This window comes from Girardinichthys multiradiatus, chromosome 1 (assembly GCF_021462225.1).
Source record: "Girardinichthys multiradiatus isolate DD_20200921_A chromosome 1, DD_fGirMul_XY1, whole genome shotgun sequence".
Lineage (NCBI taxonomy): Eukaryota > Metazoa > Chordata > Actinopteri > Cyprinodontiformes > Goodeidae > Girardinichthys > Girardinichthys multiradiatus.
Window position 1 is genome coordinate 47,445,385 of NC_061794.1, and position 27,936 is coordinate 47,473,320.

The 27,936-nt window shown below is 40.7% G+C and overlaps 1 protein-coding gene across 5 annotated transcripts; it reads left to right on the plus strand.

The window, feature by feature from the left end:
• The first annotated feature begins 169 nt into the window (after positions 1 to 169).
• Positions 170 to 27,936, plus strand: LOC124875334 (tyrosine-protein phosphatase non-receptor type 7-like). 5 transcript variants are annotated; one of them, XM_047377560.1, is made up of 12 exons: positions 6,671 to 6,834; positions 11,656 to 11,855; positions 13,185 to 13,329; positions 13,976 to 14,156; positions 17,259 to 17,343; positions 17,422 to 17,501; positions 22,232 to 22,369; positions 22,511 to 22,702; positions 25,047 to 25,243; positions 26,272 to 26,385; positions 26,957 to 27,041; positions 27,503 to 27,936. In XM_047377560.1, the coding sequence occupies exons 3-12, from the start codon at positions 13,235 to 13,237 to the stop codon at positions 27,596 to 27,598; spliced, it is 1,263 nt and encodes a 420-aa protein (XP_047233516.1). In that variant the 5' UTR covers positions 6,671 to 6,834; positions 11,656 to 11,855; positions 13,185 to 13,234; the 3' UTR covers positions 27,599 to 27,936. The 5 variants fall into 5 exon arrangements, 4 of the variants coding, with proteins under 4 accessions (XP_047233597.1, XP_047233516.1, XP_047233438.1 ...); XM_047377641.1 differs by lacking the exons at positions 6,671 to 6,834; positions 11,656 to 11,855 and adding an exon at positions 170 to 315; XR_007040042.1 differs by lacking the exon at positions 6,671 to 6,834 and having other exon boundaries at positions 11,583 to 11,855; positions 26,277 to 26,385; positions 27,503 to 27,559.

A 27,936-nucleotide genomic window follows, 5' to 3' on the forward strand; every position in this document is an offset into this window, starting at 1 on the left:
AGGCTTCACTGTGGGATGCTGCTGTGGGCTTCAAAAACAGGCAGATAAACAACGCTGAAGCCTGTGGCTTGCAGTCTGAAGGGGACCCATAACCTTGGATGGGGGGAACAAAAAATGTGTGTGTGTGTTTGTGTGGTAATGAGTGAGTGGGTGGTGGAGGAAAGGAAGTGGTGGAGAAGGTAGACGTAAAAACAGAACAACAGAAAGCAACAGATGAGAAAAAGGAGGAAGACGGAGTCGGAGTTGAGAATCAGAAGCAAAAGAGAAGGAGAAGAGGAGGACGGCGAAAAGGAGGAGGAAGAGAACGAGGAAAAGGTAAGCAACAAAGAGATGAAAACTTGGTCATCTGAATGTTTTTCTTTGAACGGAGAAGTGATGAATGAACGCATGAACACTGTAAAAATTCATATTTATCACATATTTGTAGATATGCATCTTTTACAGTGTAAAGTGTTTTATTTGTATTGTCATGACCAACAATTACAGATCAAATTAATCAGAGTTCACTGTAAAATAAAGCCAAAAATATAAAGTCGATCTGTTCAAACAACTCTGGAAGCACCGATGTACATTCAGGTTATGTTTTATAAGGTATTTATGTATTTTAGGATGTGAATTACATTGTAAGGAGTCCACACCATACATTATAACAGCAGACTGCAGCTGAACAACAACAGAGATTCTAGTATTCAATCACTGAAAAGTGGTTTAGACATTTTTAACCTGATTGTGTAGCTTACTACCATACTAACAGATGGATTTAAAACAGTTCTTAAAATGGCTCCAGTTTTGCCTCGGAGTTGATTCCAATGTTCTGTTGAACCCAGCTGGTCCAACAGAGCATTACTCTTCCCAGACTGACTGGTTCTGCTGGGCTGGACGCAAGTCTTCAGAGCATTCTGGAAACTCTTGATGGACTCATGATCATCACTGGATTCTTAATAAACCTCAGTCTGGTTTCTGGAAAGTCCACTTCAATTAAACAACTTAGTACTGTAGGTCCAGTGACATCGTGGTGACTGCAGGGATGTTATATGTTTCTGGTTTATTTTACAGAGCCTTGTGAAAGTATTCAGCCCCCTTGAACTTTTTAACCTCTTGCCACATTTCAGGCTTCAAACATAAAGATATAAAATTCTATTTTTTTGTGAAGAATCAACAAGTGGGACACAATCGTGAAGTGGAATGAAATTTATTGGATGAGTCAAACTTTTTTAACAAATAAAAAACTAAAAAGTGTGGCGTGCAATTTTATTCAGCCCCTTTACTTTCAGTGCAGCAAACTCTCTCCAGAAGTTCAGTGAGGATCTCTGAATGATCCAATGTTGTCCCAAATGACTGATGATGATAAATAGAATCCACCTGTGTGTAATCAAGTCTCCGTATAAATGCACCTGCTCTGTGATAGTCTCAGGGTTCTGTTTAAAGCGCAGAGAGCATCATGAAGACCAAGGAACACACCAGGCAGGTCTGAGATACTGTTGTGGAGAAGTTTAAAGGCGGATTTGGATACAAAAAGATTTCCCAAGCTTTAAACATCTCAAGGAGCTCTGTGCAAGCAATCATATTGAAATGGAAGGAGTATCAGACCACTGCAAATCTACCAAGACCCGGCCGTCCCTCTAAACTTTCTTCTGGAACAAGGAGAAGACTGATCAGAGATGCAGCCAAGAGGTCCATGATCACTCTGGATGAACTGCAGAGATCTACAGCTGAGGTGGGAGAGTCTGTCCATACGACAACAATCAGTCGTACACGGCACTAATCTGGCCTTTATGGAAGAGTGGCAAGAAGAAAGCCATTTCTCAAAGATATCCATAAAAAGTCTCGTTTAAAGTTTGCCACAAGCCACCTGGGAGACACACCAAACATGTGGAAGAAGGTGCTCTGGTCAGATGAAACCAAAATCAAACTGTTTGACCACAATGCAAAACGATATGTTTGGTGTAAAAGCAACACAGCTCATCACCCTGAACACACCATCCCCACTGTCAAACATGGTGGTGGCAGCATCATGGTTTGGGCCTGCTTTTCATCAGCAGGGACAGAGAAGATGGTCAAAATTGATGGGAAGATGGATGGGTCCAAATACAGGACCATTCTGGAAGAAAACCTGTTGGAGTCTGCAAGAGACCTGAGACTGGGACGGAGATTTATCTTCCAACAAGACAATGATCCAAAACATAAAGCCAAATCTACAATGGAATGGTTCACAGATAAATGTATCCAGGTGTTGGAATGGCCTAGTCAAAGTCCAGACCTGAATCCAATGGAGAATCTGTAGAAAGAGCTGAAGACTGATGTTCATGAACGCTCTCCATCCAACCTCACTGAGCTCCAGCTGTTTTACAAGGAAGAATGGGCAAGAATTTCAGTCTCTCGATGTGAAAACTGATAGAGACAAACTCCAAGAGACTTGCAGCTGTAATTGCAGCAAAGGGTGGAGCTACAAAGTATTAATGCAAGGGGGCTGAATAATATTGCACGCCCCAATTTTCAGTTTTTATTTGTTAAAAAAGTTTGACACATCCAATAAATTTCATTCCACTTCACGATTGTGTCCCACTTGTTGTTGATTCTTCACAAAAAATTAGAATTTTATATCTTTATGTTTGAAGCCTGAAATGTGGCAAGAGGTTGAAAAGTTCAAGGGGGCTGAATACTTTGACAAGGCTCTGTAGATGTCACTTTAATGGGTTTGGAGATTCAAGAGGCATTTCGGGACCTTTCTAGATTAAATCATGTTTCTAACAGGAGTTTAAATACACCACATCATGCCTGACTGTACTATCATATGGACTTCCTCAGGGTTCTGCTTTGGACCCAATCCTGTTCTGGCTTCATGAACTTCTCTTATGAATCTTCTACTACCTAAGTGGAGATGACATTTAGGTTCTAGTGGAACACAGTGATGTAGTTGGGTGTACTGTTGCCCCAAAGTAGAGAAAAAAAACTAAAGTGCATTGTGTCAAAATAACTTACAAGCAAAACAAAAGACATTTAACTGCACTTTAGCACCAGTAATGCAGAGTGGTTGAGCGGTTTCTTGGGTTTATCAGCCAAAGGTTGCGAGGTAGCGCCATGGGTGGTCATCTCCGTGATCCACAGCCAAAACAGATGTGCTCATCAGCTGGCAGACTTTTTCCATGTCTTCTTCATCACCGCAAACAGAACCACTAGTTATTGCTGTAACATACCCACCAATCCACCTGTAATCATTGCGAGAGCGAAGTTCTTCTTCTCTTGTTCACATGTCGATTCCACATAAATAAAACCTTTCATGATAAATTCCAGTCATATTTTAATTTGTAGAGTAACAATGTCTCATATTTTTAAGTAAAAGTACAATTTTTATGTTTCTAATGTAACGAAATAAAAGTAAAATACTCAGTAAAGTACAGATCCTCAAAAAATGTACTTAAGTACTGTAATAAGGTAAATGTACTTAGTTACTATACACCTCTGGTATTTTCTGACCTGTTTTAAACCTTGAGGGATCGTTCAGTTATTATTTCCTGTGTTTTGTTTTAGTTGACTGTTTTAATGCTGTTTGAAAGGTGAAGATTTATATTCAGACAAGCTTTTAGTTTCAAATTTTAATATTATAAATTATTTGATTGATTTTCATTTTGGTTTGTCTTACATGTCTTCTAGTTTTATTTTATTGTATTTTGTAAATTAAACTCTTGTTTATATTATTTCATAGTGAAACACACATCTATAACTTGTAAAATGGGCTTTATAAATAATACTATTTCTCTTGCTTATTTACTCACTGAAAGAGATTACTCTAATCTATTTAAATTTAAATTACTCCCTCATCAAAAGAAAATGTAAAAGCTGATTAGGTTGAGCTTTATTTCTCTGTGCTGCAGGTAATGGCTGACTTGCAGCCATCAATCGGCGCAGATGTTCACAGATTTTTAGCTTTTTTACATTTACCCTGAACTCACAGATGAATTTGGATTGTAAATGGATGCGTTCCGGTTTGCTAGGGTGTGACTTTGATTGATAGGCACCATTAATTAGTCAGACTGGAGGAATAGTGACAATTAAGGGGTGACAGTGGCAACGGTGGTAAGGGTTTATTCTGCAATTAGTGGGATGCTGGGTCAAACACCCACTCCGTCCGTCTCAGTCATTGTGTCCTTGGGCAAGACACTTGACCCGCCTTGGCTGCTGATGGTGTGAGTGTGTGTGTGTATGGATGGGTGGATGACTGAATGTGGTGTAACGCGCCATGAGGTCCTCAGACTTGATAAAGTGCTATACAAGTGCAGGCCTTTTGCAAAAGGCACTGATTTGCGACAAGCACAGAACGCTGTGCCCAGAGGAGAATCTTTAGGTAACCAATTAGAGACCAGCATGAAGTCACATGGAAACCAAGGTTTAAGAAAAGACAGACACATTAATTTGACTGGCTCTCCTCGCTATTGAAACATCTTTATTCAGACCTACACACAATAAAAGCAAAATGTAATGGGAACGCTAAAAAATGTAAGTCATTTTGTGAGTGAATAGATGTAATAATTACTTTTTATTTCCTAATTTATGTTTACTGTGTCAATATTTTTCTCCATCAATTTTAATGGGGGCAGCCTCCTAGCGCCCCCATTAACAAACCCCCACTGTTCAGATATCAGCCAATTAGGTACCCAGAGTCCATCTGTGTGTAATTTAATCTGAGCCTAGCTGCAAATGTTCTGTTTCTGGCCTCAGAGGTTTGTTAGAGAACATCAGAGAACAACCAGTACAAGGAACACAGCAGACGGGTCAGGGAGAACGTTGTGAAAAAGGTTTCAATCCGGGTTAGGTTCTACAACAACGTCCCAAACTTTGAACATTTTCCAAAGTTCTGTTCAATCCATCATCTGAACATGGAGAGAGGATGGACCAACTGCGGACCTACCAAGACATGGAGGTCCACCTAAACTCACAGACTGGGCTAGGAGAGCATTAATCAGAGAAGCAGCCAAGAGGTCAATGGTTACTCTGGAGGAGGTCCAGGTGCAAGAATCTATTAGCTGTGCTATCCACACATCGGGTCTTTACCGAAGTGTGGCAAGAAGAAAGCCATTGTTGAAAGAAAGTCATAAGAAGTCCTGTTTGCAGTTTGCCACAAGAACTTTAGAAGATGCAACAAATGTTATGGAAGGAAGTGCTCGAGAACTGAACTTTTTACCCGACTTGCATAATGCTTCATGTGGAGCAAACCTAACAGTTCACATCACTCTGATCCCACCATCTGTATGGTGAAACATGGAGCTGGCCGCATCATTCTGTGGGGTACAGCTTTTTCAGTAGATACTGACAGTCTGCTCAGAGTTGTTGGGAAGATGGATGGAGCTAATCCTGAATAATCCTGGAGAAAAACTTCTAAAGGCTTCAGAAGACTGGAGACTGGGATGGAGATTTACCTTCCAGCAGGAGAACCAGCCTAAACATACAGCCAGACATACAATGGATGGCTCAGACCAAAGCATATCTATGTATTAGAATGGCCTAGTCAAAGTCACGGTTGATGAGCGATTTCATAAGAAACTACTGTGTATTGGCTTCATCACCGAGGCAGTATGGTGCAAACTTGATAGGATCATGCTGCCTCTGCATCCTGATCTGGTCCAGCAGAGTTGTGCCAGATCACAGCCAGACCAGGTGAAGGTGCTGCTGATGTATGGAGCAGGTACAGGAGAGCATCTCCGGATCTGGAAAACAGTAGGAACATCCGGTTTGGGGAGAACTGAGCATGTCAGTCTGAAGGTGGTTTACCAAATTCACCACAATCCAGACACATCTGCGAACTGCTGTTTAATGTGATACGACGTTTATATGGACAATATAACACCAACGTGTCTCCACCTGAACCAAATGAACCAACAGCTGAGGCTCAGAAAGCTGACTGAGCTCCGGTCATCTTCTTCATTCATCTCCTTTGCAATGCTGGCAGCAGTGGAGGGAGGTGCTGAAAACATTCCCAGTTCTTTCTTTTTGTGTTTGTGTTTTTATCAGAGCTACAAAGTCCAACCTGCTGTCAAACATGACCAGGACTTAGAACAACATGAGCTTGTGAATCTGTTGGGCTTTCAAATTGCTGTTTTTCCTGTTAATGTCGTTAGTTTGGGGTTAAAAGGATCAAACTTTCAGTTTTGGGCTGATAAATGAAAAACAGAGCGGAGGTGTGAAGCTGATTCACCATTTGTTAGGTTTTATCTGTTTGTTTTTCACTCTGTCATAAACAGTCTGAAGTGTGACAAAATGCAGGGTCAGGTCGCCGCTTATTATTTCTGCTGGGATGTGTGCAGTCACATCCCAGCACATTAGTGCACATTAGTGCACATGTTTGTGTTGCATTTGACATGAATGATTCACGAGATGCTGCTGTCATTGTGTTAATAATCAACACCCAGAGCATCCATCTCCTCCTCTCCTTCGCTCTCTGACTCACGCTCCCTTTCTCCTCCCTCAGATCTCTACACCTGAACACCGAGAATCAGGGTAAAACCGGCCAGAAAAACAAGACAAGTCTAATCCTGCAGCCGTTTTTTTTCTTTCACTTGATATTCTCTCCTTCAGGAGCTTACTATCACTTTCTCCCACTTCACTTGTTTCTTCTTGCCCCTGGTTTCACAGTATGTTTCACTCCAGGAAGGGTGGAAAGAAGCAGCCAACTCTCGTCTGCTTGGCTGCCGGTTAGTTAGTCAGTTCAGTTAGTGCGTTGGTTGGTTAGTTAGCAGGTCAGGTCTTAGTTCAGCGAGGTTAGTCATGTTGGTGTTGCAACTGATCTGGAGGCAGTCAGGAGGATAAATGAGATAAAAACAGAACATGGAGTCACTGGTAAGATTGACCAATAAGTTTATTCTAACGTCTTTCCTTCTGCTCCTTTACTTGATCTCCTATGGATTTATGACATAGCACATAAACGTCTGTAGCTATTTAAACATAGTAAAATTATTATGAATGTTATTTACCTGTAAATAAAGCCTGTAGCTCCCCTAGTGGCCACAGCATTAAACACAGCCATGATTTTATTTGGATTCAGATTCAGATGAGCAACACCCTCATTGTTTAACTTCTGAGGTAATATATTTTGGTGTGTGTGTGTGTGTGTGTGTGTACCTGTAAAAGCCTGAAACTCTGAATCTAGGCAGTGTTTCTCTCCCACATCAGATGCTGTTTGCTATTCAGGCTTATTTTTCCATTTATGTGAAAAATGTTTGGTATAATGTTGGTTTACTGCCACATTAGTGGCTGTGGACTGATTGGAGTCCCACACTAAATATCTAATGTAGGGAGAACAGGGTTTATTGTCACACTTTTTACTTTCATTTAAATTCCCAAACAATGCTGTGCTTAGTCAGGCCCATTTCAATGTGTGCTGGAAGCTTAATGTGTCTGGTCGGAGTAGAGTAACCTTATCCTTCTCAAGAGAAATTTGTTCACAAGGTACACACTGCCACTAATGCATTTGAGTCAACGTCACACACTACGGGATTGGTCGTCCCGATTATATTTCAATGAGAACAGAATAAGAAAGAAGGCTTTTGAAAAATATAACTTTTTAATAAAATCTTTCATTTTACAATGTTTAATTTCATATCATAGTTGAAACAATGTCTTGTAGAGGCATCTAATTCAACCATAGCCTGACAAAACAAATATTTATGCTAGGCTACTTGACAGAAATCATTATTAAAAACCAAAATCAATTATCTATAACAGAACAGAATTGGGCCAAACCAAATCTCTGATATTCTATTTACTCACTTTCACATATCTCTTCATCTCTGGATTTAGTTTTGTCAGCTGAAAAGATTATTTTTTCATCCCCACCAGTGATTTATTGCTAGCAGTTGTTCTGGCACGCCCATGCTATATTCTAGCAAAGAAAAATCTATTCTAACTACAGCTCTTCTTCTGTACCTTTAAGTGGTAATAAGTGTTTAATTCTAAATATATTGTGTAAAAACCATGGAAAGAAAAAAATTACACTATGATGTGAAAACACTTTAAGTCCTCTCAGCTGAAATGAAAATTTAACTGGTCTGTGACAAATATTTTGGAAATTTACAAACAAACATTTAGTAGCAGCGCCCTCTAAAGGGAGAAATTTGGCGACAGTGGCTCGCCGTCTTGTGTGTCTCTAAGAAGGACAGATGACCTGTCCAGGATGATTCCCTGCTGTGATAAGCTCTGACCCGCTCCCAACAACTCCAACATTGATGAAGCAGCAATAAAACATGGATGGCGTGGTTATGGTGGACCAGTGGTCTTCTGGTCATTGCAGCCACCCAAAGCACTTTGTATGCCACAAGACGCTATACAGCGGCGTTTGGATTTAATGTGGACATTGTAGAACTAAGCAGGTTCGAGCTGACAAACGTTTTATTTTCAGTCAGGTGTGTCGCTGATGTCATTCAAGGATTTGGTTTGCTGTAATTCACCACAAACATCCCTCATGATGTGTAAACACAGACTCTATTAGCATTTTTCAGCCGAAAGGAACCGGTCAGACTGTAACAGCACCGTTGCCATGGTTATTTAGACAGGTGATGGGCAACTTCTGGTTATTTATACCACTTTGCATATGTATTTAGGGGCAGGGACCGGGCGGTCCAAGTGCCACGTGCAGCTACGTCAAATCCACTGCAAATTGGGTTGTATGAAGGCTACGTTTGCGGTGATATGTCTTCGAACGGTTTTGAACATCTGAATGTTTTTGTGTGCAGCAAGTTTCTGAATTGTTCCCTGCCGCAAACTTTTAGTATGAAAGCTGATCATTCTTCAGGACATGAGGCTTCCCATTTTACTAATCACCTCCCATCAGGTATTTGTCAGCCAGTTTCCTTCACTCTTTGTCAGTTCCTCTGGTTATCAGCCAAGCCTGTTTCCATGTCATCAGTCATCCTGGCTGCTATTCTCCAAGGTTCCTGATTATTTGAGTTTTTCCCTTCGTGTCTAAGTGTTTTTATCAATAAGTGTTTAAAGATTTTTTCATAGCTAATTAAACATGTTTGTTGCTTTAACACTGCCTGCCTGCATCACTTTATTTAGGTCCTCTCTAAATATTCTCCGCTGTACTTCTCTTTGCAATGAACTCCATGTTGTTCATGAAACCCTCTCCTACATGCTACTCTCTACTTCTTTAGTTTTCCATCATAGTTCAGCTGGTATTTGGTAATTAGATTGTCTAGTAGCTTGTAATCAATGAATGCTAACATTTCTCCTGAGTAGCACAGTTAAGAACCTTGGTTGCGTTGCACTTTTTTTTCCTTCTGTTTCTAATTGACTGAGGAAAAGCAAGCTGTGACCAAACAAACCAAAAAAATCTGAATTGTAACAAGAAGTGAAAACAATGAGTCAGGGTCACAAGGTCTAAAAATAACAAACTCCACTTAACCTTTACTATGACAAAGCAAAAAGCATGACAAATGAAACTCATCCTGGACTACCACAGTGAATGTACAGAGACAGGAGTGTAATTAGTCCGTGAGGCAGACACCCTGTCTACTTTTAAGGCTAGGCTGAAAACTTTCCTTTTTGATAAAGCTTACAGTTAGAGTGGCTTAGTTTATCCTGAGCTATCTCTGTAGTTATGCTGCTAAAGGCTTAGGCTGCTGGAGGACATAATGACAACTTTCACCCTCTTCGCTACATTCTCATACTACTCTCCAATTCTGCATTATTTGCTGTTATTTCAGCTTTTAACTTTATATTCTCTCTTTTCTCTTCCTAGAAGCTACACCTGGCCTGACTCTGTGTCTACCTGTGACACCTTTCTGGAGAGGGGAATCGTTCAAGCTTCTGCTGGCAACAACTTAATGCTCACCTTCCACAGATGATCCACATGGCCCTGTCTTTCAGTGTTTAACCCTTTCTCTTTCCTAGATATGGCTACTGACTGAGCTTCTACTGTGACTAACTCTATGTTCTCTCTTTCATCCTCTAGACTTGAAAACTGGCTCAGAGTTTATCTGTTCTTTCTTTCTAGATGAAACGACTAAAGGAGCTACATTCATTAACATTTACTTTTCCTTCCCATAGAAAGTACTCCTGGATCAGTGCTTCTTTGTTCTCTTTGTGTCTCTGCTCTGTTCTCTCAAACCTCCAGTCGGTCGTGGCAGATGGCCGCTCACAATGAGCCTGGTTCTGGTTCTGCTGGAGGTTTCTTCCAGTTAAAAGGGAGTTTTTCCTCTCCACTGTCGCTACATGCATGCTCAGTATGAGGGATTGCTGCAAAGTCAACACCAGTGACTGTCCACTGTCTCTACATGCTCATCCAGGAGGAGTGAATGCTGCCAAGTCACTGACTGGATGCAATCTGCTGGGTTTCCTTAGATAGAAAAACTTTTTTTCCAATTTGAATAAATAACTGAATCTGACTGCACTGTTCAATGGTTACGATTAACTGGAATGTATGAACCTGACTTTATGAAGAGCTTTGAGACGACATGTGTTGTTAATTGGCGCTATAGAAATAAAACTGAATTGAATTGAATTGAATTAATTGGCTCTATGAGTTACAGCTTATAAATTCCAACAAAACTGTCTGCACAACAAAAATCCTTTCAACTGAAACTATAATATGGCAAAGTTCGGTCCATCAACACACATCCATTACTAAAGAGAAAGGAAATCATTCTGCCTTAGAGCCTCTGCTGACCAACTGAGTTTACATATTCACTGTTTTTAAGAGGTCCCAGCAGAGACTGTATTCCTCAGAAGAACAACCTTCCATAGAAGCTGCTTGTAATCTTTTACTCTGACCTCATTCAGTGTGTCCTGTCTTCATCCATCTCCGTGTGGTTTGGCTGATCCACGAAAAAGGACAGGTCCAGACTGCAGCCAACAATCAGGTCTGCAGAGAGTATCATCAGGGCTGACCTTCTCTCAGTCCAGGACTTATACAGGTCTAGGGTCATAAAAAGGGCAGCTAACATCTCTGCAGACCCCACACACCCTGCACACAAACTGTTTAGACCTTTACCTTTAAGTAGTGCTAGAGAGCGCTGTTAGCAGAGACGAGCCACCACAGAGACAGTTTCTCCCAATGGCTGTTTCTCTGATGGACACTGAACCGTCTGACTGCCCAGATCCATACCAGGAATATTTACACTAATTCAACCTTGTCATCCTCTTAAAAAAACACAGTTTAAATACATATTTACCAAAAAAATTAAAAACCTTTATTTTAATTTCCCTTCCTATATACTTATATTAAAAATGTCTTTTTTGTAGGAGAAAGTAGAACCGAAGTCAAATTCCTTGTTTGTGTCACAAACTTGATGGAAAAATCTGAAATGATTTTGATTCTGCCTCCTCAGCAGAATAACTCAGATGAATGGTTGTGTTACCCGGCTGCCATTATCAGAAAATATTGGCACTCCTTCATTTTTCTCTGTTATATGTTCAGTATTGCACCTTTAGAATCCAGAATAGCAACATATCAGTTTGGACTTCGTGTTTAACCGTATCAACTGTGGTGTTTGTGTTCTGTATGACTGTGTGTTGAGTAAGCGTGGGCGTGCTGACTTCCTGCTCTGAGGAAACTCTCTTCCGACAGAAACAAACTGAAACGTTTCAGATCTGTAGTGATGTGGAAACACACAGACATCTAACACACACAGGTCAGTTTCACCGGTCTCTGCTTCATCACAGTGATGCAGGGAGTTCTGCCTCCTCATCGCAGCAGTAACTGATTTATCAAACACTGACTCCAAGACGATTGGGTTTCTGTCAGAGGCAACTGGAGTCTGAAGCTCATCAGGAAGCTCATTAATGACAAAAACACGTCAGAAGTTTAACTTGGAGTGAACCTGAAAAGCAAGACAAGAGGAAGATCTGTAGAGATCACAATGGTGAGTGTGATCAGGTTTAATTTAGTAAAAGAAGCTCAAAGTTCAACATGTAGAAGGTTTGTGCCTTGCACCTCTTCTAATATTTTGCTGGGATGATGCAATAAAAGGGTAAAACGTTCTGTTGTATTGCATTCAATAATTCTATAATTTAAATATAGGGTCAGAACCAGGTGAACATTAAAGAAAATTGCTTTGCATGGAACCCACAAACAGAACATTTCAATGTGTGTTTTCTGTTTGTTGTTCTACTCAGAGCTCTCGGTTTTTCATGTTAATAACGTGCTCATTAAGAAGCATAGAGTCTAAATTTATTTTTGCATTCTAGGACTGGCTGAAGAAAATATCATGGAAACAATACCTTTATGTTGTGAATAAAACAAGCAAAACTATGTAGAAGTATTTAAATGAAAACAACAATAATGAAAATATAACATGTAAAGAAAATGAAAGAAAACTTTATTGAAATTTGTTGTTCCCCCTGTGGTGACCAAGGTGCTCCTCAGCTCTCTGCAGAGAAGGATGGCAAAGTTCAGGCTTGAAGTTCAGCTGTTTCACGTTGTTTTTCACAATCAGTACAAAGTTTATGTTTTGGGATCTTTTCAAGGCACCGTGAAGTATCAGAAATGCTGCTGGGTCTGCTGTTTGGCTGCATAAAACATAACCAATCACGATGCTACATCTCTGGTGCAATCTGCTAATGTTGCGACTTTCGTGCAGCACTTTGTTTGCGCTCAGTTTAAACTTTCACCTTCAAAATGTTATTGTCTGGAAAATGGAAAAAAAAAACAAATGCTCTATGGTGCTAATGCATACAATTGTAACAAGTGGCTCAGCACTAAATGAAGAACCCTGAGAAATGGTCCAGTTTCGGATCCGGGAGCCATTTTGTGCCTTTTTTGTTTTAAAGTTTAAATGATTTTTAGTCCTGAGAAAAGTTCCATCACATTAAATATGATGTTAAATAAAGCATCTAATTTATTTAAACACCTTGCACCAGTTTGGATTTACTCCAAAATATTTATAAAATTAAATCTGCAACTATTCAGACCCACCTGGTGACTGTTTTCCAAGAGTCCCAAGCTCAAGGTAAATGATAAGTGTTAGAATTGTGAAATAATGGACAGAACAATATCTATTTTGAACATATTTAGGGTGTTTTTAAATCACATTGTCTCTCACACGTCACTAGTCCTCCATACATCATCCATTACAATGACATGCTGGTGGCCAATTATGTAAAGTAAGTGAATGACATTTAGTGATTTCTTTAACCTTTTTGGACTCCGTTAGCAGCTTTCTTGACCAAGAGTCCCACTGTTTATTCTGCAGCATGGTGTTGAGGTGAACACCTGAGTCCAGCTCAGACAAAAACACTCATAATGAGCTCAACCAGCTTCATTCCTGCTGAGGAACCATTGACTCCCCCACCACTGACCACGCCCCCTCGCAAACCCTCGGTCCGCCTCCAGGAGAGGTAAGGACCAACTAGGGAACAATAATTTGAACTGAAGAGAAGTGTGGCTCTTTGGCTTCCTTAGCTGGACAGTTTGTAAACAATCGTACACATTAAATATTTTTACATACTCCTATTTACATTATAATCACTTCAATTCAATTCTGGTTAGAACTCCATTGAATTAGAATAGGTGTAGATGTAGTGGAATTTAAAAATAATTTGATCTGCTTTGGACCAAGTCAGATTGGAGCTAAACTAAAGTATTTCTGTTTGAAATTAAATTGGATTTTAAGTGGATTGAATTCAAATGGAGTTGATAGAAATGCAGTGTGAATTTAGGACTTTATGAAGCATTTATACAATTGTGTAAATTTATAACCACTTCATCTCTTTACACAAAACAAGCATTTTTTTATTTAAATACATAACTTTAATTGTCACATTGCACTCCCCTTTCATGTTTTAATCATAGCAGACAGAATGGGGGCTCGTCCAGGATGGAAAGTGTCACAATCGAACCAGCAATATCAAGTTTATTTCAATTAATTTCTGTTGCATTTCTGTTGCTTACAAAACATTGGTAGTATGTAAAGATTTATGTTTGAGTTTTCATAAATGTTTCAAAACTGTTAAACTTATTTAAACTTTTTCTTATTTTCACAAGGCGGGGCTCCAACTTGTCGCTGCTATTGGATGTGAGCAATCTGGGGGTGGAGTCGGTTTGTTCTGTGACTACACCCAAGGAGGTGTGGCTTCAGCTACTACATACATCCTCCCGAGCGCTCACACATGCTCAGTTGCAGGAAGCTGCAGCAGACATAAACGCTCTGAACACAGAGTACCAGGTACAGTTCCTCAAACAGTAAGCAGTCTGCTTCTTGATTCAGAGATCCAGAGCGACATTCAAGGCTGAAGAAACGCTTTGTGCTTAAAATGTTTAATTTTCCCTGAGCTTGGCCAGATAAAGTTTCTAACAGATGTTAGCTAGTGTGAACATTGTATCTAACTTAGCCGTAACAGAGCGTGTTTACTGTTAACAGCAACATGCCAAAGCTAATATGGCATCACAACTTCTGAACAAAACCTAAACATACATTGTTTTAAGAAACAGTAAAGGCTTCCAAATAAAGAACATGTAATAAATGACTAGATTTAAGGAGGCCAAATATTGCAGTTTTTATGCGGATCTAATTATTGGGCAGTCCTAATACCAAAAAAAGCACTGAAAAAGCTAACATAAATCTGAAGTTAAAACATAAATCTGAAAGCGGGACTTAAAGAATCTCTTTCCAGTGCTGGTTTTATTGGTGTTTTGGATTTGAACAAGAGATGATGAAATGATGATGAAATGCTGTGAAAACAGCAACAAAGCAAATTCAACCATAAAGTCATTAGTTGGTACCTAACAGGCGTGCAAAATGCCTGGTTATATTTTACATCTATACTTAATTTCCTCACATATTTTCTGAATTTGGTGCCAATAACAGAAGTTATTAATCCAAACTAGAACAAGCAAAGCTCATGTAATGTTTTTGATAAAAAAAATAATCCTAATGCATGGAGGCAGGATTGTGGATAAGTAAGTTCTTCATAAAACAAATAGAAACTCACATCAACTTTAGCCACAACCCAAAATGAAGATGACAAAATGGCAAATATATAACATGAACCCGAGCCCACAGGCATGGAGAACAGGAGCAACGGCTGAGTGAATCTATGGTTTAGGTGCTGGGAGGAAGAATTACTGGATGGAAACAGGTGAGTGATTAATGAAGGACTGCAGCTGCAAAGGAACAGGAGGCTACAGGCAGCTACCGACTGGACAGGTGGAACATTACAGCATAAACAAAATATCATTTATGGTGAGTTTAAAGCAGGACCAAACTGAAGACAAGAGCTCAGATCAGCATGGTAGAAAGTTTAATAATAAAAATAACTTTAGAGTTAAAGATACATTTAGAGAATGTGTAAGAGAACAGGACATGGAGCATTGGAGGCGTAACAAAACCTGTGACCTTATACTGACCTGGACACTGGAAACAAGTAAGACAGCTACACACAAAGAAATGAGCCTATATGGAAAGACCCTAATGACAATAATGAACAAAGAAAAAAAATCCAAACTCAAAAAAAATCTAAACACAAAAACAAATGAAAATCCAAATCCCAGACTCCCAAGGATCATAACACAAAAACAACCTCACTAAACATCACTAAACACCAGAATCCACTAAAATCAGAATCAACTTTATTGCCAAGTTCGTACATACAAACAAGGAATTTGACTCCGGTACACTTTGCTCTTTTGTTTTGTTTTTGTATTACAGAATATACATATTTACAATGTACAATATACACATATATAATAAAAGGTGCATTTGCAACATCTGTATGCTGTTGTTTTATACTCTATTAAATGTTCAACAGAGAAACAGCTTGGGGGAAGAAACTGTCTCTGTAGCGGCTGGTTTTAGTAAACAGTGCTCTGTAGCGCCACCTGAAGGTAGAGCTCTGAACAGTTTATGTGCAGGGTGTGTGGGGTCTGCAGAGATTTTAGCAGCTCTTTTCCTGACCCTTGACCTGTATACGTCCTGGATGGAGGGAAGGTCAGTCCTGATTATTCGTTGCAGTCTGGACCTGTCCTGTTTTGTGGATGATCCAAACCACACTGAGATGGATGAAGACAGGACAGATTGAATGATGGCAGTGGAGAAGATGACCAGCAGCTCCTGTGGAAGGTTGAACTTCTTGAGTTGCCTCAGGAAGTACAGTCTCTGCTGGACCTTCTTCTGAACAGTGTCTATGTGTGAAGACCATCTCAGGTCCTCAGAGATGGTTCCTAAGAACCTGAAGTGGTCCACGGCCGATACAGTGTTGTTGAGGATGGTGAGGGGGGTGTATGGGGGTGGTGTTCTCCGAATGTCCACCACCATTTCCACAGTCTTGAGTGGGTTCAGTTCAAGGTAGTTCTGACCGCACCAGTGGACCAGCCTATCCACCTGCTGTCTGTATGCAGACTCATCACCGTCCTGGATCAGTCCAATGACAGTGGTGTCGTCTGCAAACTTCAGGAGTTTCACGGACGAGTCCGATGAGGTGCAGTCATTTGTGTACAGAGAGAAGAGGAGTGGGGATAGAACACACCCCTGGGGGGCACCAGTACTTATTGATCTGGATCGGGAGAAGATGCTCCCCAGTCTCACCTGCTGCTGTCGGTCCATCAGGAAGCTGTTGATCCACTGACAGGTGGAGGCTGGGACGTTGAGCTGGGTGAGCTTCTGGTGGAGGATGTCTGGTATGATGGTGTTGAAGGCCGAGCTGAAGTCTACAAACAGGATCCTGGCGTACGTCCCTGGAAGGTCGAGGTGTTGCAGGATGAAGTGTAGACCTAAGTTAACAGCATCATCTGCCGACCTGTTTGCTCGGTAAGCAAACTGCAGGAGGTCCAGCAGGGGGCCTGTGATGTCTTTCAGGTGCTTCAACACCAGCCGCTCAAAGGATTTCATGACCACAGACGTCAGGGCTACAGGCCTGTAGTCATTTAATCCTACGATGGTGGGTTTCTTGGGAACCGGGATGATGGTGGATCGTTTGAGGCAGGAGGGGACCTCACATTTCTCCAGTGACTTGTTGAAGATCCTTGTGAAGATCGGAGCGAGTTGATTTGCACAGGCTTTCAGACATGATGGGGAGACGTTATCAGGTCATCCAGCTTTCTTTGTTTTCATGCGCTGAAAGAAATACAAAACTACTAAAACTTGCACAAAAATGACAAACCCAAAGCTGAAAGGACCAAAGTCCATCCAGGACCCTGAATGGCAGCATGGGACCATTCAGGGTCCTGAATGCTTTTATAATAAAACTGTTCCAGCTGTTTCATTTCAGATCAGTAACAGAGATTATGTCAATATGTTTTAACATCCAGTTTCTTCTGCTTTCATCTACAGAAGATTCCTCCGAACTTCGTGAGCGCAGCCGAGCTCGATGTTTCGGGACACATGATGAAAGACAGATACAAAACCATCCTCCCCAGTAAGACTCTCATCAGAAGCTCTGTTAATGTTATCTTCACTTCCATTTATTCACTGGGGTTTGTTGTTTGCTTCTTAGACCCTGAGAGTCGGGTGATCTTGAAGAACCTGGAGGAAGAACTGGGTCCAGATCGCTACATCAACGCCAACTATATCAGGGTCAGTTTCACTTTGTTTCCTGCTGATTAAAGTCAACCTGCAGTTTGAAACGTCCTCCTGTCAGAAAGTGCTTGTTTCTACGCTTAAATAGTAAAAGACAGCAGATCAAACCTTAAATTTAAACTGAAATCTGAGACAGATGAAAATGGTAAAAAGAATGTTTTTACTGTGGTGGAAAACGTCTGCAAGAATGAAAATGAAAAGAACTATTAGGGTTTCAGTTTGGTTAAAATGGAAAATAATTAGTCATTTTTTCTTTTTAGCTTAACATGTTGTTAGATTTTAACTTTAGCTCTTCTGTGGAATCTTTTCTGGTGTTTTTTTCATTTAAGCCGTTAGTTAACGGAGGTTTGTTTCAGGTAAAACTAACATCTTACAGTTTTAACTATCACTTGGTGGCCTCCGTCAGGAAATTGAAAATGGGACTTCAGTCATCACTGAAGTGGTTAAGCAGACACAACTTCAACGTTCTTCCATGTTCACCTCAGTCCCCAGACCTTAGTCCTGAAGAAAACCTGAGGGTTGAGCTGAAGCAAGGAGAGCATCAGGGAGGACCCAGGACTCTGCATCTGGATCTAGAACAGTGGTGTCCAAAGTCAGCCATGAATGTCCGGTGTCCTGCAAGTTTTAGACATTGCCCTGATTTAAGACACCTGAATGAAATGAGTGGTTCATTAGAAGGCTTCTGCAGTGGAAGGTGAGATGCTTGGGAGGTCATTCAACCATTCGAATCAGCTTTGTTGGAGGAAGACACCACCATCAGGACGGTGGCCCGTAGTCTCTAGAGCTGGACACCTCTGATCTGGAAAGATTGTACAAAGAGGAATGCTCAAAGATTTCTCTCTTTTGAATGCTCCAACATTGTGAAATGTTATTGAAGACCAAATGCTGCCGGGTTGTTCAAAGTATCAACAGCAGGGGTACAAATCAGAAGGGCACCTGTGATTTTAATTAAAACATTTAATTATACACAAATTTAATGCTTTTTTCATTCATTTATAAAGGAATAAAAAGTGAATAATAAATAAATATTCAACTGTTTGACATTAAAGGTTCCAAAGTTATATATGAAATCAGGTAGGAGGAGTAAAAACTAAATAATCTTATCTCAGTTCTACTTCTTCACCAGGGAGGGAGGCCAAAATCAGGAGGGAACTGGACATTTTTCTTAAAGGTTTTACCTACTTAACAAAAAATAGGGACAGCTCTGGGAATGTTGGTAAGGTAAAAACATTTATCATCTGCATTTACTATAAGTTCACCCATTCAGGATGAGTGCAGCTGCTGCATTAGTATTACTACTACTACTACTACAACTACTACTACTACTATTACTAGTATTACTAGCGACAGGCGCAGATCTCAATCATTCACAGTAATATACGACAGCTTGACCTCTTAACTGGCTTTTAACCAAATGAAATTAGAGTAAACCACATTTTTCTTGTGCTGAGGTGCAAAGACTTCATTAGCTAATCAATGCCATGTTATAAGTTATTTTTGGATAGAAGCAGCAGCTTTGTGAAGTGCCTTGAGACGACATGTGTTGTGAATTGGAGCTAAAATAAAACTGAAATGAATTGAATTAAGCTGAAAGTCAGAAAGTCATCGTCTTCATGGACGTATGGATTATAATGCTACATTTTCAGAATCTTAGTTCTTGAGCTGAAATAATGTTCTACTTTGTGTTCCTCAGTGAATTTAGTATTTCCCAAACACACAGATGTTGCATTTCACTGGAATTATTTATGCAAATAGTGAAGAAGGCATCAGAGGAAGATGAGACGGGGAAGAAGACTTGGGGTTTCCATAAAAAACAGTGTTGAGAGATCCAGGGATTTTAAAAATCAGAAACAGCAACAAGAAATGTCCAAGAATGTGAGAATGAACGTGGGCTTGACTGTTGTAGTGAATCTGTATCAGTCACTATGGGCAAAGGAAACATGACCAAGAAAAACTGTAGTGAGAGGAGACAATGGTTGCGACATCTTTGATGGTATCTTATTTCCAGTTAGATTTCAGCATCACAGATACTGTTCTTGGTTAGTTTTAGCAGCCTGACATTTCCAAATAAAACATCAAACTTGTTCCTAAACCTTTCCTTTATGACTTTTACTGATCACTGTGTTATCTGAGACTTCTCAACTCACAGGCTGACATAAAGGGTTACTAACTTTTAAAAGTCAGTGGTTCCGGTCTGAGGCTTAATGTTAGACCAAACCCAAACAAAGACTAGAGGTCCGAGCCCTCATGTGGTTCTCCTGCTAAAATAAAGTGCTGCTTTGAATTGGATATTCCCTAAATACTAAATCATTATGTTATGGGGAGAATTTAGAGCCTTGCAGGATTAAGTCTTACTTAAGCAGATTTGTCAGACTGCAACCAGTATATGCAGAATGTGGCTAAAAGACAAATAATGAAAAGAAACTCAATGTCTATTATTTCCAGTGCAAATAAAAGGGGAATGTTGTGCATTTTATTTGCATGCTAATATTCAGGATGTGAACATGTCTGCTTTTGTCAAGTGGTTTTCTTAGTAAGGTGTCACATCTGTGTTTAATTAGGTTTAGCGACAGCATTTTGTCTTCTGGGTTTTATTAAAAAGAAAGGAAGCTGGTAGAGTGTGTGACAGCTCTGCCACTCAGCGTGGGCGTCTTCTTGTTTATCTGTTACTATAGACAAACATGTATTAATGTGTGTGTGTGTGTGTGTGTGTGTGTGTGTGTGTCCAATGGCAATGCAAAAAAAAACTGAAGTACCAGCCATCACTTTGTCAACGTGGGAGTCTGACAATCAGGAAAACCACAGGAAGTGAGGGAGGAAGTGACTTTTCCCTGACTCACCCCCTCCTCTTGTGCCACCCACGCATCCCTCACACTCTGCTTCTTCGGGAGTGTGTGTGTATTAACAGTTTTTATGAAGCTGACACCTGCTGTACCGGCAAATGTGTACCATCTTAAAAGAAGCTTCATTTTTGTCTCACCTGGTGACTCATTACTCGCAGTCTGAAAGCTTGAGTAAAACTGTCTTAATCATTAACTTCCTGTTTAATGAAGTCAAGGAAGTGGGTTGGTTTCAGAAGCTGAGGGGATGTGAAGAAGTCAGTGTCTTGATGCACCTTCACAAGTTTAGGTACAATAAACCAGCAGTTTTCACATTGAAATACAAGTTACTGTGTGGAGAACTAAAGGTGATCTTTTGGCAGAAATGGAGCATTATTAACTGTTTCTAATGTACAAAGGACTGAACAATCGATATCAAGTCGTGGCTAGAACCAACGTCCACAATAGATGCTTCCACAAGATTTATGACAGATAGTAGAGGTACTTTCACTGGTGGATGGATAAAAGCAGGAGTTTTGTTGGTTTGCAACTGTTGACCATTCAGGTGAATATTAATACAACACCAAGATGGAAAGAGGTCCACAATAACCTTAGCGAAGCAACTCTTCCTACCCATCAATCTGGGAAGGGTTAAAAGGCCGTTTCCAAACTAAATCCATGATTCTGCTGAGAAAAGGATTCAGGAGAGGAAAACATCTAACAATCTTCTTGGGGTTGGACATCCAAGCAAATTCGCTCCAAGATCAGAGCATGCAATGATCTGAGAAATGATAGAAAACCCCAGTGCTCCATCTTAAACTATAGGTCTCAGTTTGCAGCTTGAAGGTTAAAGTTCATGACAGGACAAAAAAACACTGAACAAGCTGTTTGGAAGGGTTGAAGGAGAAACCTTCTTTTCTTTAAAAATACAGAAGCACAGTTTAGGTTTGCAAAGCTGCACCTGAATAGGCCATAAGACTTCTGAAACAATCCCCTTGGAACAGATGAGACCATAGTAGAGCTGTCGCTATTATGCACCATGTGCAAAGCTTTTTAGCGCAGATACACAATGCCAACTGTCAAGCACGGTGGTGGAGGACTGATGATTTGGGCTTGCTATGCACCCACCTGGAAAGCTTGCAGCCATTAGTTGGACCACGAACTCTTCTGTAAACCAATGTTTTATATGGGCAAATGTGAGCCCATCTGTCAGAAAGCGGACGTTTGGGTCTTCAGTGGGACAATGATCCCAAACACAGCAGCAGATCTTCAACAGAAGGCTGAAAAAGGAAGCAAGGTGAAATAACAGTCTAGATGTTACATTTCTATAGCCTGACCTCAGCCAGGGTTGGCTAACTCAACTTCCTTTTTTCAAGTAACTGCTCAGAAAGGTAGCTTTCTATGCAATATCTGCTGTAATAAAACCACAGACAGAGTGATAGTTGACCAACTTGTGTTTTAAGATGAAGCACAAGATCCTTTAAAACAGATCCTGGAAGAGTTAGAAAGGTTCTGACGTGTCAGAACAGCCAGTTTCAAGTACTCCGCTCACATTTTTGTAAATATTTTATTAAAATATTTTTATTATATCTTTCCACTGAAACAATGTAAAGTAGTCCGTGTACAGCTTGTATAACAGTATATATAGGTCGGAATATAATAATAATTGGCGTCTCTGGGGACCTGATAAAGCGCTAAAAATGTACAGGCCATTTACCATTTAGTACCACAATTTAATACAGATACCAATAAATATAACTGCTGTACAATGTCTCAGCTGCAAAGTAGCATCAAAGATGACTTTATGAGCTCTGTTTTCTGCATCACCTCTGCTGTTCTCAGAAGTTTCCTGATTACCAGCCATGCAGATATGATGTGCGATCATCTGATCATCTCTATGTCCTGCAGGGCTACAAAGGAACTCCGAAGGCCTTCATCGCCACCCAGGGGCCGATGCTGCACACCGTTGGAGACTTCTGGGACATGGTGTGGCAGGAGAGGAGCAGTGTGATCGTCATGGTTACCAAACTGAAGGAGAACAATGAGGTTAGATGTTTGCTTCTCTCTGATCCTAACTCCTGCCTGCTGAAGTTCAGATGAAAATATTATCAGATGACAGAGAAGTGGAACCCAGAAATCCAGCAAATGTAGCCTCTTTTGTCATTTAACCTCTAACTATCTGCTCAGAAATGTGAGCCGTATTGGCCCCAGCTGAGGGAAAGAAAAAAGGTAAAGGAAGAAGATGAGAACCAGGAGGAAAAGATTCAGAGGGAGGAAGATGAAGAAGAGGGAGAAACGAGTCAATTCGGCAGATTCTTGCTTACAGTTAAAGACAGCTGGGAAAAAGATGGCTTCACCATCACAGATATTGAGATCCAGGTGAGTTGATCCCTGAGTTTGTCCTCAAGAGGACAGGTGTACCTGATATGGAGAATGTATTGGACGTCTGGACTGCACAGAATGTAACACATTATGTAAAAATATGAAATAGTGTGAATTATGGCTGCTATTTACAGACTGAAAAAGAACTAGTTGTCCACATAAAGCTTTTATCTTTGCCACTTTTCTCTGGAACACGGAGCTCGTAGGTCGTGTCCGTTTTTAGGTTTTACATGTCTGAATACCAGTCATGACCAACTGGCATTTAATGCTTCAGCTCTGATCCAAACCCTCATCAGTGAGGACATTAATCCTAGACAGCTGCCTGGTGATCGACCAAAACTCAGCTGAAACAAAGATGGAAAAATGACAGTTTCCTGCTGAGGTTCAGGCAAACTCCTCAGGTTTTCTGAAGCTAAACCTGTCTGTCATCGTCTGAGGGCTTCATATTTTTTGTTAGGTTTTATTTCTGGTTTCATCACATTTTTTCTGCTCTTATAGAGTTTTTTGTTTGCTTCTGCTTCATACTCTTTCTGAATTCTGTGAATTTTATCTTTCCAGTTCTGTGTCTTTGGGTTCAGTTTTCTGTATTACTTCTAAAAGCCTCTAGATGTCGCTGTTGACCCCACCTTCAGGTCACCCCTGGACAACTCTTCTCCCAGACTTACATAATCCTTTATGTTAATGTTTTAGTTCCTGATCCTCGTGTCAGTTTTGTATCTGGTTTTAAATCTCAGGTTCTGTTCGTTCCCCTCTTTTATTATTACTAAATAAATAAAGCTATTCTTCTTTGCCTCCTGACAGCGTCCAAAAGATTGTAAGGTCTAACAGCCCCATACATCTGTGTAAAAAAAAAACTTCATCAATCTGAGCTTTTCTGTACTCCCAGTTTCATTTTCTGATTCTAAATTCAGGCTGCACGGTGGTGCATTTGGTAGCACCATTGCCTTGCAGCAAAAAGGTCCTGGGTTTAAATCCCAGCTGGGGGTCTTTCTGCATGTTCTTCCCGTGCAGGCGTGGGTTCTCTCCGGGTACTCCAGCTTCCTCGGATAGTCCAAAAACATGATTGGCAGGTTAAATGGTCTCTGTACATTGCCGTTAGGTAATGGGTGTGTGCATGGTTGTTTGTTGTTCAGTGCCTGCTGTTCTTAAGTGCTTTATAAATAAAGTTGGCCTGGCTTGGTTTGTCCTTTGTGTCTCTGTGTTGCCCTGTGATGGACTGGTGACCTGTCCAGGGTGTACCCCGCCTGGAGAAAGGCACCAGCTCCCCTGTGACTCTGTACAGAAGAAACAAGCATAAAAACTAAATGGGTGGACAATTCCAGATTCTCTTTAAGCAAACTCCAACTCCTTCTGCAAACACTCATATAAAATCATAAAAAAATCAAAACACTGAGGAAAATATTCCTCTGACAGAAATCTTTACTTTAATCTTTAAAAAAAGTCACATTGTTTCAGTCTCCTATAAAAATAAATCCAAGCAAACAAAAGGGCATTTTCAAGATAACGTGTAACACTTTATGAGATTGAGTTAGAGAGCCAATCAAAGCTGGTCCAAATTTGTTTTCTGTAAACGGTGAAGTTATAAGCTGCAGTTCAACAAGAAATGACTCCTTACCTTAAACCTCTCTGTTTTATAATGGATGCATTGAGTCAAGTCAAGTTTATTTATAAAGCGCTTTTCAGCAACAAGGCACTCAAGGTGCTGTACATAAGGAAAAACATTACAATGATACAGACAATCAAACAACAGAGGTAATTATAAAAAGAGAAGAATTGAGAAGAATGAACACCAGATTCCCAACAGCTGATCATTTTAAATCAAAGCTTGAAACCAGTTTATGTCAAGTAGCTAACACCTAACACAAATAGTTCCTCCAGTAAGTCCTGAGTCTTCCCAGTCTGTCTTCCCAGTGGGATGTCTTTGGAAAACCTTCGAAGGGAATAGGATATGAAGAACCACCTCAGCTGAGATTGGAGAAGCAGCTGGTCTTCTCCAATCTCCTGGGTGATGGAGAGCCTTTTCTTATCTCTAAGCTAGAGCCATCCCAACTTATGGGGGAAGCTCATTTAACTGCTTCTATCTAGGTGAAAATGGGGAGCAGGTGTCCTGATCCATATCTCCTGACCGTATGTGAAGGTAGGAATGTAGATGGAGCAGCAAATCCAGGGATGCAGACAAAGCTCGGACGAGCTTATCAGTCTCCCACTCCCTCCTACTATCACCCAGGAACATGACTCCAAGCAGAGACTAAGCTCAGACCCTGAGAGAACATCTCACCTCCATTTATCTCAGTCATGTTCTTTTCACTGTTTATGTGATTCTGTCTCCTTTGTGCTTCAGCTAAACTCTGAGCGTCGTCCAGTCAGACACTACTGGTTCAGCTCCTGGCCCGACCACCACATCCCACAATGCATTGTTTCTCTGCTGAAATTGGTGGAGGAGGTTGAGATGTACAGGAAGTCACTTCAACCATCTACCAGCTCTCCCCCAAACGCAGACACTGTCCCTGACCCTGGACCAATCATTGTCCACTGCAGGTTGGTGTTTAAGAAAAAAACTGTTTAAACCTCCAGTTTATTACAGTTTTTTTCCACAGATTATGCAGGGAAGCAATATCAACACATTTCACTTTCTGTTTAACGGCAATTTAAAGCACATTTTAAAATTCTCAAGAAGAAAAGGTTGATTTGCAATATTAAAGATTAAATGAAAAGGACACTAACAGCCTCAGTGCTGCAGATGTTGCTCCCAAACAGATGTCAGATATGGCTTTTTACTTAGCTTTCTATTGGTTTCCTTCCAGATCTGCACAGGAACATCATTCCCCAGGAAGCAGTTAGAACAAGGTCTGTAGACATAATTGGTCCAAACCAGGGGAGCTCAAGCCTAGTCCTCCAGAACTACTACCCTGCAACCCTGCATTCCTTCAACACACCTCAATCAAACCAGGCCCCTGCAGGTGGTTGGAGGAGGGATGCAGGATAGTAACTGGAGGACTGAACATGTACCTCTGGTCTAAACGTTTAGATCAGTTACCAGTACATCCAGAAAGTATTCACAGCATTGTAGTTTTCCATATTTAGTTCTGTTTCAGTCTTGTTCCAAATGGGATCAATTTAATCTCTTTACTCTAAGCTCTACACACAATACCCCATTATGACAACGTGGAAGAAGTTTGTTTGAGACTGATGCAAAAACTAAGCAGCAGTTACAGCCTCAAGCTCACCTATCTTTAGGCAGTTTCACCCATTCTACTATGCAGAACATCTCAAGCTCCAACAGGCTGGATGGGAGATGTCTGTGCACAACCATGTTCAGATCTCTCCAGAAATGTTCAACCGGGTTCAAGTCTGGACACACACACACACACAGAGTCCAATACCTGAACGTTCTTCACCATTTCCCTCTGACTATGAATACTTCAGACATTAACAGGCTCAGGGGATGAACCAGTGTTTGGTCCAGGCAAACAGCTCATCTAAGGACACACTTTAAACTGGATCGTCAGGCTCTTTGTTACTAGCAGTGTGATTCTCTCAGACCTCCTCTCATGTTGTGTCCGCAGCGCAGGTATCGGGAGGACGGGTTGTTTCATAGCCAGCAGCATCGGCTGTCAGCATCTCAGAGAAACCGGACACGTGGACATTCTGGAGACAGTTTGTCAGCTCCGACTTGACAGGTGAGGTTGTCCTGCTACAGTTTATGCAAATTTTGTCTCTGTGGTTTACTGAAGAACCTTAAACACATATCATGGGCGATTTCAAGCAAATCCATCAAATGTCTGCTCAGAGTGAATCTTTCCTCTGTTGCTTCTTTATAACTTCTGTAATTCTGACCTGCTCGGTATTAAAGTCTAGACAGAATTGTGACTGATGGTGACCCATTCTAGTTTCCTTAGAGCCCAGAGTCAATCCTAGGTTGTTGGCTCCTTTTTCTCCACCTAGTTTTAGAGGTCCCACGGTAGCTCATACCTTTTCTTCTCAAGATATTCCAAACAAGCAGGAGTTGAATTCATCTGAGAAAAGAACTTGGAACTACATAGTAACATTTTACCAGTTTGAATAATAAACTGAATTTGACTGCATTGTTTGATAGTTAGGATCAGCTGGAATGTATCTGAATGATTTGACTGAATTGACTTTCTAAAGAGAATTGAGACGACGTGTTTTATGAATTAGTGCTATAGATATAAACTGAATTGAATTGACCTTGGTTGAAATGTGATGTTTTACCTCTTCTGTCCTGTGTAGGGGTGGGATGATCCAGACCACAGAGCAGTACCAATTCCTGTACTGCACACTAGCCCAGTACAGCCGCCAACTGCAGCAGAACCAGGTACATAACTTCACACAGCTGAGCCTGACGGAGCTGAACCAAGAACATTTTTAGAGGAGTGGTTTTGGTGTCGGTCATACCCACCTGCTGCCAATGTTCAGGAAGCTCTCCACTGGTGGCAACTTGTTTCTGTAGATTCTGGATTGATTCAGGTTTAGTTCTGTATCAGTGATAAAGAACATGTTGGACCCGAACACAGTTTGGAGAATTTTCATTTGTTTGTTTTAGCCTTTGAATGAGTAACAGTGGCCTTTATTGTGGCATGTTTCAGTTAAATATGTGAAAACTTATAGTCTCATTTACAATCAGATAAACAGTAAACAGCAGTTAGGTTGAGTGTTGTTGCCTCAGACTAACGTCCAACAGATCCTGAACGTCTCAACCAAACCCAGACCTCAGAAATCCGGGTCCAGTGTCTCAGTGGAAAAACTGCCAGTTTAAATGTGTTTTCTCTCCATCAGGACCAGAACCAGATCACCACAGTCACACAGAACCAGCAGAACCCTGAGGACCAGGTCAGCGTACAACTGGAGAACGTTCGGCTACAGAACAACTGAAAAAATCCAGTCATGAAGAGCAATGCCCTCTAAGAAATCTGAGAATATCAGCACAGCAGTGGAGAACCAGGAGGAGTAGAAGAGGAGAACCCAAAAGCAGCCTTATGGACACCAGCAGCATACGGGACTGACAGGGAACTGGATCAGTCAGGGTAACACAGCAGAACCAGGAGAACTGGATGTTCTGTTTGGAATCCACTGAAAATATGGAGAACCAAGATGTTTATTCTGGACTGAAAATATTAGACAAAAAGTCAGATCAGTAAAATTAAATAAATATATTGTTTACCTCTTTGTGTTTTATCTGAAATTAATAAATTTAGGTTTGTTTTAAATTA